This window comes from Helobdella robusta (genome assembly GCF_000326865.2).
Source record: "Helobdella robusta unplaced genomic scaffold HELROscaffold_1, whole genome shotgun sequence".
Taxonomy (NCBI): Eukaryota; Metazoa; Annelida; class Clitellata; order Rhynchobdellida; family Glossiphoniidae; genus Helobdella; species Helobdella robusta.
In genome coordinates, this window is record NW_008703570.1 from 11108407 (window position 1) to 11122554 (window position 14148).

Below are 14148 nucleotides of genomic sequence, written 5' to 3' on the forward strand. Positions count from 1 at the left end.
TACTAGTAAGACTGTTCAAATGAATTTTAATCCGTTATCAATTTGCAATTAGATGCACTCTATTTTAGACAATTTTTAGATGATTTATATTATACGCAAACACACATACAATTTTTATGTACTTTTTTAATTTGTGATATTGTATACAATTGTTAGAATTTTGTTCAGGTGCCTAAATAAATATGCAAACTCACATTGCAGATTACATTTTCAATTTAATTTTTTTTTGATGTAATATGTTCTTGTAAATTGTGAAAGATGTAGGTAGGTACGATATATTTTACATGGAAAAAATAATGTTATATTTTTTAATATTTCTTAATGTTCAACATATTTCTTTTTTTACATGTCATTCATTTGTTTTATGCTTCTTGAATTCTTGGTTTGTTAGGGTTGTTGTTTGTCAGCCAATCTGCCAACCATACCTAAGTTTTGCAAATTAATAAAAATCGTCAACCAATTCAGTTTTTGCATTATCAAACAATAACTTGTTAAATAAATTAAATAAGTAGTTAATTCATATTTGCCAATATTAGATTAACATTAAAATCAAATTAGATTATATGATGTAACTAATTATTATTAGTAGAAATCAACCTGCGATATTCCCCCTAAAAAAGTTTAATTTACCAAATTATTCAAGTCATATATACAAGTCAGCTATATATGTCATTAATTATCCAAGCGCCCGTGAAGCTATGCAATATATTAATAATAATAATAATAATAATAATTCATTTCATTAGATAATAACATTATGACAAGATTCTATGTTCAACACAGTTGAAAAAGTCACAAGAAGTTGTGTATACCACTGGATTTTCAGGCTTTTTGTGACACAAAGCTGTTAAGCCTTTCAGCAATGTAGGATTAACATACTTTTGCATGAAATACCTCGCATCATTCTCTAAAGCAACTGGTTCTTCAACCACTGTCAACATATTGGTGAAAAGAAAAATTGAAAAATGAATCGAATTAATAAGATATTTATTGGTTTTAATGATTGACATTAATTTTCTACTGATTTTTTTATATTAGTTCAATTGTTGAAAGTTATTATTGAAGTACCTAATGCTTTTATTGATTAGCCAATTAATAATAGCAAATTTTCTGAGGACTAACAATTTGGAAAAAAGAATTTAATTTCTCTCTTAGCACTTTCTAGGCTGTCACTTCCATGAAATGCGTTGACTTCTTTATCTTTTCCATACAATGCTCTAAGGCTGAATGAAATTAATTAAATTTTTGGATCAGCTATATTTGTAAAAAACTATTTCAGTGGTGCTAAACAGTCTTTTTCAACAACTTCTACAAGGAAATAAATGGAGAAAGGCAGATAAAAACATATTAATGGTTCAATTTTAATCATGGTTATCATTTGATTTACTTCGTTGGTTAAAAAACAATGCATTATTTATTTATTACAGCTCTCTTTTTAATATTTTCCAGAGATCTTTTTGCAATTGAATAAGGGTCACCTCAATAGCAGTACCTTACTTTTACAACATCAAAACAATCATACTTCTAAGATTCATCTGGATTTGTATCATCATAAGTAATTAAACAAAAGTTAGATGGCTAACCTGTGTGGATGGCTTTCTCTGGCCTTTTCAGAATCAGTGGGACCAATCAAGTTTCTCCAATCAAGCACTGCATTTTGCTTGCCCAATACTAATACAATTATGTAGCCACTGCTTATGTAATGAATGAGACGTGAAAAGAAGCTTTTGTTATAATGCTCTTCATAAAATTCACTTGCCTGCTCTGGACTCAAATGTATTTTCATTTTCTTTAAATTGTGGTAAATAAATTTGTTTAATTTAAATTTTAATAAATAACATTACTTTAAAACTTCATTATACTACTAAATTACAAATGAATAAACTTAATTTTTTTTAATTTTGTGGTTTATCAATTAAAAATCAAATGTTTATCGATCAACCAAACTATTAATTTATTATTATTCAACAAAATCTAAAACAATACTTCTAACATTTAAAACAAAAAATCCATTTCTTAAGATTGTATCCAAAATTTCGTATTCTTTTTCGAAAGCATCTGGCTTAATAATTGCTAATGTTTTTTCAATTGTTATTCCTTCTTCATTTTCAATGTCTTTCATCATGTCAAAAACGTCATCGTTATTAAAAGCATTATTCATGGTCAAATAATACAATTTAACCACCTGATTTTCATTTATTTTATTTTTAATTGGTCGTAATAAGAGGACGTTCGTACAAATCCAACACTGCATAAACAAATGTACCGATGACCATGGCAACGCGCACATGCTGTATCCACCAATCGTTGCTAAGTTACCGGTTGACATGCTGTTCAAAGTTAATTTAAAATATTATCTTTTAAAATTTTAAAGTTGCACTATGTTAATCTCGATTAAATTGGTGAATTCTACAAAATTTTACTAGTTTATTATATTTTACATAAGTTTAAAAGTGAATTTATATGCAAAAATGTTCATGAAATTTATCTAACAGGAAATCTTACATTGAATTACATACACATAGGAAATTGAGTTTGACGTTTACCTGAGAGCAATTACGTCATAATGTATTTTTACGCTGCAAACTACACCCGCTAGAGGTTCCCCGCATCAATCAGAATGGATGCGTGACGTCATCGCGTCTCCGCTAAAGTATGAAATGGGGGAGATACGATGGGTCGGTCAATTCTTAATTAGAATTCCATAAATAAACCCACATATTAAATGCACCCATATAGACAATATGTATTATTGTATCCAATATATAAAACTCCTCGATAAAACGATGAATTCAATATTCATAAACTTGTATGTCACCTGTGGCCATATATAGAGAATGTGACATTATATTTATATATTATATTATGTTATATCCTATATATATATATAATCCGGAAGCCTACGTATATAAAATATAAGAAAAATAATACTCATTTATAGCAAAAGTTTCTTTTGAAAATGATTTAACGGATTTAAAAAATTTAATTTAATAAAGATTGAAATCTTTTTGAAATTTCTAAACCATTTTTGTGTCTACTTAAAACACTTTGTCATATTTAACGATGTGAATCAATGAATAATTTAATTCGAAACTTTAAGGCATTTAATGCATTTTAATTTTATTGCACGGTACGGCATATTTAGTGATAGCAATAATAATAAACAGCAACAGTTAATATGAAGTCATCCTACTTTATTTTGACATGCGGAGAGCCATTTTAAAGGTTAAAAAAAAGGTTTAAAGGTCAATTACACTTTTCCAAAGTTCAGAGGATTCAACAAAGCGCACAGACATCGTAAATCAATACGTGCTAAACGACGCACCTCACACGAAGTATATGATAGGCGAGGATCTTTTTGACATGTTCGAACCCGGTTACTGCGAAACAGCACTAAGCGACCTTAACCATTAGACCATAGATATAAATTGAAAACTAAACAATCTTATGCAAACGTTAACACGGAAACATTTAACATAAAATGAAGTAAATATGTTATGGTCAGTCAATATGCGTTTTGATGGAAGCATTTTACTTTTAGATTCTTCTAACTATAATTTTTCAATAGATTATTATTGACTGCAATTGAACTGACAACATGCTTGAAAGTTTTATCTGACAGTTTTCAATTATTTTGATAAAAAAAAACTCAACACATAGTGAAAGGTTCAAGTAGTTTATTTCAACTAATTTTTGACGCCGTTGAATTAATTTTCGCTTGTTTGCATGTGGCAGATGTAAAAAAAATGTCTTCAAAAAATTTCTTGAAGAGATTGTTTTCAATCTTTCTGATCATCGAAGTATCTTTCTGTCTGACATCTGACTGGATTAATCAGATCAATGATCAAAAAAGTAAATTAGTAACACGCACGAATGTTAAAATAGTATAAACTAGAATTGAATTAATGAAGATTTTAAAAAACACTATATAGAATGATGTCAAATTATGATGGTGAATAATGACGAAATAACAAAACACTCAGATAACATATTCCAAATAAAGAACCACGTTCTTAAGGGCGCCGGCAAGCATTCGTCTTACAAAAGATTGTCCTACATGGTTGATGAGTATGGCGCAAGAATGGAAAATTCAAAAAACCTGGAAACTTTGATTAGTTCGAATTAATTTTAAATAAATAAGTTTTATCTATCAAATCATAATATGTTGTTCTGATATTCACGAATAACGATGTATTAGTTTTTTTTAACTTTTATTAATATCTTTATTGTCTCATGTTGGTAGACGAATTTACAGTTAAATAGATTACGTGAATAAAGGGTTCATCGCAGAGGTTTTTAACAATTGTGAATGATATTTAATTTAAAGACCACATAGTTCGAGAAATGAAGGAGAAGGATGAATTTGATTTAGTTTCCACGGAGAACCTTACGGTAAAGCTACATTTAACTTTTTTTTAATGGAATAAAATGTTAATGTGATTTATTTTAAAAATTTGTATTTTTCCTTCTCTTTCTTACATTATCAGATTATTCCCTGGTTAATTTTGAAAGCGGAGGCAACGGTACAAACATTTGACAAGCGCAACAAGGTCGTAGAGTTATCGGCGTTGAGACCGTCGGTGTCAAGCGGTGGACCTCGCTGGTATAGTGTCGTCGTCGTCAAGTCATTTAAAGAACTCGATAAACGCAAAAAAGAAGTAATCTGTAAAATTTTTATAACGTAAAAACGGCATATATAACATGATATGTATTAAAGTTTTTTAAGAATTTCATTAAAGGAATCAAGTTTTAATTTTGACGCTTGATACTAAAGAAACATTTGTCAAAATTGAAAGCTGAAAGGCAAACTGGTAGTTTACAACCAGCCCTGGATAAATTATACACAATCGAACGAGTACGTGAAGCACGGAGCATCCAGGGCAGCTAAATATGAAGCTGCTGCTGTCCTCATCAGAAGCCCAACACCATTCTCCATCTACAGCGTACACTCCGGACAGATGGTTTGAATATTTTGAAGAATTTAATCTTTGATAACCGACATTAATAATTTTCAAATTAATTTAAAAGCTCTCAAAAAAATGCCATAGACTTTATTTAAAAATATATTTTGTTAACTACAGATAAAAAGCATTTAATCAACATTTTGTAAAACTCCCTACTAATCCAGCAATTAATCTCAGTTAATTTAGTTAGGTTACTAAGTTTGAGTTTAAAACGACATATTTGTAAAATTTTACTGAAACTTTCTGAAAAACAGACATTTGCGGCCATAAACTGAAATTTTAAATAAATAATTGAAGGTGTACAACAGCAGTGTACCGAAAATACCTGCCGCATGTATAACTGTTGAAGATGCGGAATACTTTCAACGTATTTTTGATAGAAGTCAGTGAGTGTTCTTCCCTTTCAACGTATCTGCCATCTCTTAACTTAAATTCATTTGATGTGAAAATTTTATTGAATAATTGAAATTTTTCAGATATATTCGCTTCAACTAACGTTTTCAACAATTTTAGAATTTTCTAAGCTCCTCTGTAATTATTATTAAGCAATGAAAGAATAACAACTTAATCAAAATTCTCTTTCGTTTTTAACGACAATAAATTAAAATGAACACAATTGAATAATTTATATTAAATAAATTTTGAAAAATAATTTATAATGTTTTTTCTAATTTCTCCAAAATCCCCAAATTCTTACCAATTTGAAAAGAGTTGACACTGAACATCACCCTGTCGATAGAAACACTAACCAATAAAGAAAACAAAACATCATCAAACATCATCGCCGAGATGAAAGGAACTGAAAGACCAGACGAAGTAGGTGCATTAATATGATACTATGATAATGATACTGTCATGTGATACTGTCTCTATTGACTATTGCAAACTTATCAACACAATGCAAGCATGTGCAAAAAATAACAGCTGGTATTATCGTCGACATCATCATCATCATCGTTTGTCATTAGTACGCCATGGTGTTTATTCCCGCGTTAACTAAACATCGTACTGTATTAAGCGGATTGAGAAGCCACTCGGTGGAAAATTTCGTTTGAAATTGTGGGTCGTTCAGTCTGTGGCTAATATTTGTAATTGATATTTGGAAAGTAACGTGTTAATGATTTTAAAACAGTTCAAAAAATCGCAGTTTTTTTAAATGGTTTTGTAAATTTTTGTCAGCGATGAGAGTGCAAACAAAATCGTACAAACAATTTTTTGAGAAATTTAAAAAAAAATTCATAATTTCTATTAATATATTTGTTGAAATGACAGTACGTCATAGTGGGAGGTCACACGGATTCGTGGAACAATGATGGGGCTCTGGACGATGGTGCTGGATTCATGATTGCTTGGGAGGTTGGTTGGTGTCCCGCTGTGTCCTCCATTCTGCTGTTTATTATTAATGTATATATGATATTATTATCTAATTTTCCATCCATTCCGTTGTTACTAAAAGTATATATTTTTTGTACCTCGTAATTATTTGTTTTGCAGGTTTTAGGTTGATTTCAATTGAATTTTTAGAAATTGGGCTATTGATTGATTGATCGATTGATTGAAACATAATATAAAATATTCGGCTGAAAAATTAAAAACATAAAGTTATTTTTACCCCACCAAAGCATGAGACTAGGTGTACGTGAGACACGATAGTTAAATAAATACTTCTTATGTATCTTATCATTGATTAGATATCTTTATTGCGTTCTAATTGTATGACGAGCTAGTCTTTTTTTCACAATTCGTAGAAATTAAACTTAACTTTGTGTTATCTAAACTCGATGTCAAATTAATCTTTTTTTTGGTTAATTACATAATTACAGAAAATGAAGCTACAATATTCATTAGTTATTCCCGTACATTTGATTCATATGCAATTAGATGCCATTAAATTTTGGAAAAAGCGTTCTTTAACATATTTTCTTAAAACTTTTCCATTATACTTCACCACAATATTTGCCGAAATAATTTGAAAACAGGCTTGCACTAAAGTAAAGAAAAATTTTTAATTTGTCATAAAAAGAGTACAAAAATGACACACAATTTGAAACCTTTTTTCAAACCCTGGTTTGGTAGGCCCTGCGTGTCTTGAAAGAACTTGACCTGAGGCCCAAGCGGACTGTTAGACTCGTTCTTTGGACTGCCGAGGTGGAAATTCATTTTTTTATTTTATTACTATTAATTAATAGTCAAATAATAATTAACATATAAAAATATTTAATCAAAATATGTCAAACGTTTTAAAGTTTTACAAAAAAATTCATACTTCAAGCATAATCACAGGGTAATAAATATAATATTTTTCAATTCACTTGAATACACCAACGGAAAACCGGTCAAACTCTTACCACTAAACTATATTTTCTCTTTTAATCACATAGGAAAGCGGGTCTTTGGGGAGTGACGATTATTTCGAGCGGCACCACGTTAGTAAACTGTTGTAATACGTAAAGATATATGGGATCAGGGTGTTCATTGTAAAGTGTAAAAAATTGATATATAGTTTCTGTAGTACATTTACGTGGCTGGAAAGAAGGCGGCACCGGAAATTTAACTTCACAGCGTTTTGGCGTTTCACTTTCTGTTAACCTAATCAAATTATCATCAATTAATTATCCTATATTGACTGTAATAAATTAATCATAATTAATTAATTTTATTATAATCTGTTAATTACTTTATATTACAACGATACAATTATCATTATTGATTGAAATATCCATATAATTAGTAAAAGAAATAGTTATATCGGTAATTGTAATGCTATAGGATATATCTGACAAGTTATCCATGATACTGGAGTCTGACCAAGGTGTTTTTAATCCGAGAGGCCTTAGGTTTACTGGATGTAGCCTGGCCAAAGATATACTCCAGGTTAATTATAATTATAATGGCCATAATTATGTGCTAATTATGAAATTCGAAATATTTATATTATAATAAGAATGTTAAAATTTTAAATTATAATGGTGACAATAACATTACTGACCCAATCTTAATCAACATCTGATTTAAATCGCGAAGTATTTTATGCCAAATTTCTACTTTTACATTGAAACAACCTAATTAAATTAAATCGGCAGTTAATTTTTGAATTTTAATCATAATTCGTTTCTATTTATACAATTTACGTTGGTTTCTGATTCGATAGGCTACAATAAAAATCTTCATTGATAAGAAATTTGTTGAATCAAGTATTTGTGCATGAGCTTAGAATCCAAATCCACGTTCCGATCCAAGTTTAACAAAGCTTAATAGATTTCGAACCTATCCTAAAATGACGTTATCAAATTTTTTCTGAATTCGATCATTTGTTAAAATCAACTATGCATTATCCTAATGACACTTATATAATAATTTGATTGTTTGTTTGAGAGGTTATAAAACACTCGTCCATTATATGAAAAAAGTAGGATAACACCATTTGCATATGAAGTTGTAACCTAAATTCCTGGTAGTTAATATGGAATAGGTGAGCAAAAGCGATAACAAATGCCTAAAATAACATTTGATTCAAGACATTTCACTGAAAATGTCAATATTCCAAATGGCACTAACAGAAAAAATTCTAAAAAGAAACATAAACACCTCAGACGAACACGCAACCTAAACTCATTAATCATACGTACAACCAACTTAGACAAACGTGCACGTCACTCGATTCTATTTTATAGGAAATCCTGCGTGTACATCTCACCGACTTGAACATGACAGAAATAACACCAGGAGGTGAAAGTTCCGGAACGAAAAGATGGATTGAAGAGAAAGATGTGCCAGGACTGGAACTCCTCTCTGATAACGACAAATACTACTACTTCCATCATTCTAAAGGTTTCAGGCTTGTAAAATTTTTAATGACGGGAATATTTCTTGATTTCAATAGTATTCACGCCATTGTTATTTTTATTTAAATCATATAATATAATCTTTGTTATATTTATATTATGATTTGTTAGATTTATATTATCCGTTTGTCGTTGTCATTTATATCTTCATAATTTTTATCAACGCACTCACACTTGAAACAGGAGACAGCGTATCCGTTCTGAATGCAGACGAGATGGACAGAGCGGTCATTCTGTGGACAACAGTCATTCAAATCGTTGCTAACTTCGATTCCCTTTTACCCAGACAAAGCGCGGCCACATTTAATCATGTGGCGCTGAATGTGCTTATGGCTTATGCGATGTCTGTTTTGTTTCTCGTTAGGCCGATGTTGATGAAGTTGTGCGGGTTTTAAATAGATAGTTGATATCTGATTAGTTGTCGGTAGATTGTAGTAGGTTGATTGCTTGATTAGTATAAATTAATTGGTTGTTTGATTGTATGGTCGGCTGATTACTTGATTGATTGCTTATTTGTTGATTGGTTCATTATTGATTGGCCGAGTGTTTCCAATTTTGTGACTGGTGTGTGGTTTGAAGATTTTACTTGTTATTATTACCATTAATATTTTATCTTCTAATTTTATTTCTGTTACACTGAACACTTTTTAAAACGTTTTATTGACATACAAAAAATTGAAACAGGTGAGCGAGTGAATGAATGGAATGAAGGATTGTGGTTTATCATTATTCCAGACCGAAAGACATCGGAAAGAAACAAAAAATTCTCTTTTCTTTTTTTTTCCAAAACGAATGATGATGAAACATTGAACAGATGGAAATGGAATTAAATAAGATCACATTAACGTCAAGTTTAACATTTAAAAAAAACATTTATCAATGTAAAAATAAGAATGAACATTCAATTGGAATGATGCTCGCATAGTTTTTGTTTAGATTATTAAAACATGGAACGCGTGGAGGAAAAAATTTATTTGCAAACTTGTGCGGCGTGCATATATATAGAATTCTATATATATGACTGCGTGTAAACAACGATAAAAAATTATCCACAACAATGATACATAGATATTTTATTTATAAATTATTTTATTTACATTTTAAAATATCTGAATCAGTTGACATTTTATTTTCTTTTTGGAAAAATTTTCTTTAAAAACTTTAAGAAGTCGAAAATATTTAATAAAAACTAAATAATTGCCAGAAGCTTACAACAAAAACAACAACAACAAGATAACATAGTAATGTAAAAGACACTCACACACGCACACACATAAATTAACAGACAAACATATACACACACGTACGTTAGCAAACACGTACACACTAACAACGCACATAAAAGTTGCAATACTCAAGAGTGTTACAGTTAACAAGCTTCGTTAGAAAAGAAGTTTGTGGCTATTGATGATGAAACTTCAATTTAAAATCAAAAAATATTTTATTCTTATTTTATCATTATAATTAATTATCATTTAAAATAAATTAAAATTGAATTGTTAAATGTGATATAAAAATTGTTTGGGATTGTGAAAAATGTAATAATGCTATATAGTATATACGTTTCAGTATAACATCGATATATATTAGAACGGGAATGTATAGTTTATGATTAAAGCCAGTAACAATTTAGTAACACTTAATATAAATTTTACTGGTTATATTATTGAAGAAGATAACTTTATAAATCTTGTTTTATACCAAATCAACTAGATGTCACATATGTCATACCTGCCTGTGTGCTGTGTGGATGACGCCATGCAAAATGAAGAAAAATTGTTGAAAAACTGTGAAGAAGTAAGAAAATAAGAAAAAATAGGAGAGTTAAAAATTGAAAAAGTTGCGGATTATTACCTAATAGAAATTGCTATAGTATGCCCTTTATGTTAAAAATTGAATATTTGATAAATAAATAAAAATAAGTTAAATAAATAAATTAAATCTTATTAACATTTATTATTACGTTTATTAACTAATTTGAATATATTAAATAATAATAAGTAAAACAAATATTTGAAAATTTTTGAAAATTTTCTGTTATATACAGCTAACCACTGTGATAAAGCTTTGTATGATTAATATTAAATTGAAGTATGAAAAGGTATAAATTTAAATAGTAAGTTTTATCTAATGGCTATCAAAAAAATATTAATTCGGGAACACACAAAGAAAGTTATATATTTTTTTTATTTCAATATTTATGGTTTTATATAAGATCACAAGTGAATAAATGAATGAATAAATGAATGTGTGAATGAATGTATGGACGAACAAACGAATGAAGAAATGAATAAATCAATAAATGGATGAGTGAATGAATAAAAACAGGTTTGCTTGTTCAATAAAGATAACTTCCAAAAATTTTCTCTGGTAAAATGGATAATAAAAAAAAATCACCCAAAAATTAATTAGTCGTAATTGCTGAGCAGATGTGACGGACGCTAAATGATCATCTGAATTATTGATATTAATGATGGAAAGCTGCGTTAATTATTATTTTTTTTATCCATTTTAGGGCTTATATTTGAGATGAAATCAAACGAATGATTACGGCTACATTTTTCTTAATAAAAATAAATTCTAGAACTTTATTTTCATTTTAGAACATTATCTCGATGAAAATGTTATTGTATATTTTGAATAGAAAAAAACATTCCCGGTTAATATTGCTGGAATTCTCGTGTTTGCAATATAAGAATTCAGTTATCTGGTTTGCCCCTCTAGACATGAGTTTGTGAATTTAAAAAAAATTCTTCGGAAACTTGTTGCCCAATTTTATAGTAAATTATTTGTTTCCTTCTGGAAAGTGGACTTACTTTAATTTGATGACTCTTAGTTTAAAAAAATACTGATTTATTGTAGATTAGAAGATCTTTTTGTAGCAAAAAACTGTTGACTATTATTTTATATTGCATTATTTTCTTTCTTCGAAATATGTTATAACCACAAGTTTACAAAATAACTTTTCACTGAAGCCACAGAATTTGAAATAAAAAAGTAGATAAAAAATATAAAATTATTGTTAAAAAAATTTTGAATAAAATATTATTTTTAAGAACGCATTAGTTGTACATAAAGATTGGACTGCTTCAAATTAATTTATAGTTATGGCATTGAGAACAATGAACATAAACCGTTACTACGAGAGAACCAAATGAGAATGTAAGTTTGAAATCCACAGCACACGGCAACGCTGATGCGAGAAAATAGGAGATAAAAAAATATTATGGAAACATTATAATACAAAAAACGTACACTTTGACTCTCACATATAAATCTAAATGTAGCACAAACATGTACGCAAGCGTACACACGTACGTGAATGAATGTATAAACGAGCATGAAATCACACTTGCACCATTTGAATACAAACCAAACGTTTTTGTTTTCTCTCCGTTGTCTGATGTTAGAGGTTGAAGCCGAAGGTTTTTGATCTGAGTAACCTTTCACGTTCCTGGTGTTTGGCTTGATTCTGAGCATTTTTATCGAGAGAAGTGAGCAGAGGGTAGCTGGAGTGATCGTCCGCTGACTTTTGTTCTCCTAATTTTAGATCAATGTCGGGTTCCTTTAAATAGCCTTTAGTGTATCGTGTTGAGCAAGGTTCTAATACGGGTTCCGTTTTTGTCGTCTCTGAGCCAGCTGATTTCCTGTTCTCACTGTCATCAATAAATGGAAACCGATCGATGTTATGCTTTTTTGATTGGAACCTGAGTAATTTAGATGAAGAGTCCTGTTGCTCTGACTGTGAGTTGCCCGGAGAAGCCGATCGAGACAACAGCGGTTCAGCGAGGATGGTGAGTTCTTGTGAAGGAGGGGGTCGAATTGTTTTCAGTAGCGGTTCTTTCAGTGTTTTTGAAGATGCTGCAGGTGTTGGAAAATATTGTTTTGGAGGAGGCTTTGGAGGTGGGGGTTGTGGCGTCTTTTGCGTAGCGGGAACTGTTTTCCCGGCGTGTAACGGAGTGTGGTTGCTAACACTTGAACAGCTTGTGTTGTCACTGCCTATAATGAACTGTGGAGTCGTTTGTTCTGAACTACTTACTGATTTTGGCGTTACAGCCAGACTAGAAGGTCTTTGTTTTGAATGAAGTTGTTCTCTCAATGGAGTTCGATCATCTGTGGAAAGAAGTGAAGTATCTGAAAGACCAGATTGTGGAATAGAAGGTAAATGCAGTTTGTCTGTTTTTTGTAGTGATTTTTTTTGTCGAACTTGTGCTTGAGTTTTTAATTGTTGGTCTTGCTGTTGTAGCTGCTGCTGTGGCTGCTGTTGTTGCATTTGCTGCTGTCTTGGTAGTTGTTGTGTGAAATCAGGTTGCCGTTGATGATCTGGAATTTGCTGCTGTGGAAGTTTTTGCTGCATAGAAAACGTTGATTGCGGAGATTGTTTCAATTGTTGATTGAGCAAATCCTGAGATTTTTTTGATTTGGTTTTAGCAATGATGACTTGTGGCACCGATGTCGTTATCGATTGGCTGGTCATTGCCTCCCGAACTTGCGTCTGAACATTTGTTGATGAAAACGGTTCAGCTAGTTCCGAACACTTCAGACTAACCGCGCTGTCATTCATGTTGGAGATATTTTCTTGAAACGGCGAAACTCCAGCGGATGTTGATAATATCGAAGTAGATGTGAAGGGTCTCGATTGGTTATCAACAGAGTTCGTTCGTTCGATGCAATCGTGAATAGCGGAATCGTCAGTTGCAGGCGAGTACTGAACGCTAGTGCATGATGAAAATCGTTTGTCCTGGGCAGACGACCAGTTGTCGTACGGACTTAAAAATGAAGAATTACTGTTGGAAACTGAAGGCGGAGCTTGAAGTTTTGCCAAAGTTGTTGTAGTCAAATTTGACGTGGTTTGAGACAAAAATGGTGGATGATGTGGGGCTGACGTTACTTTTCCTAACCATTTGAATACTTCTTCTAGATGTGTTTCGACTCGCTCTATTCGCAAATGTACAGATCTGTTTTTTTTATAATATTTTATATAATATAAATATAATATAATATAAATGTAATTTTTTAATAATTATTTAATCATTTGATTGCAATTAATTTAATTTCACTGTTTAGCTAAATAGAATTCGCAACATAAAATTAACTATAAATTGATTAAGAATGATTGTGTACTTTATGTCACTCCTCATTTCTTTCAGAACTTCGTACACCTACAACAAATTAATAACAATTCACGTTATCTCGATAAAAATTTATTTGTATATTAAATACTTTTCAATCAGTTATGATAGTTTTTATAATAAGTTCAAATCATTATATAACAATGATGCAATTAAATAGATATTGATATATTTTAATTTCAACTTCAGAATTGTGAGTATTGGAAG

At 30.4% G+C, this 14148-nt stretch overlaps 2 protein-coding genes across 2 annotated transcripts; one reads left to right on the forward strand and one right to left on the reverse strand.

Moving 5' to 3' along the window:
• Positions 1-362: 362 nt before the first annotated feature.
• On the reverse strand, positions 363-2122 carry HELRODRAFT_62917 (hypothetical protein; the record flags this gene model as incomplete). The annotated part of the gene is made up of 5 exons (XM_009011425.1): positions 363-425; positions 813-931; positions 1123-1223; positions 1584-1789; positions 1994-2122. 5 exons carry the CDS (start codon positions 2120-2122, stop codon positions 363-365), a joined length of 618 nt encoding a protein of 205 aa, XP_009009673.1.
• Positions 2123-4344: 2222 nt separating this feature from the next.
• Positions 4345-10618, forward strand: HELRODRAFT_188057 (hypothetical protein; the record flags this gene model as incomplete). Its single annotated transcript, XM_009011426.1, has 12 exons — positions 4345-4392; positions 4488-4658; positions 4797-4961; positions 5262-5346; positions 5674-5780; positions 6237-6320; positions 7041-7112; positions 7346-7390; positions 7734-7838; positions 8639-8795; positions 8993-9168; positions 10523-10618. 12 exons carry the CDS (start codon positions 4345-4347, stop codon positions 10616-10618), a joined length of 1311 nt encoding a protein of 436 aa, XP_009009674.1.
• Positions 10619-14148: the final 3530 nt, after the last annotated feature.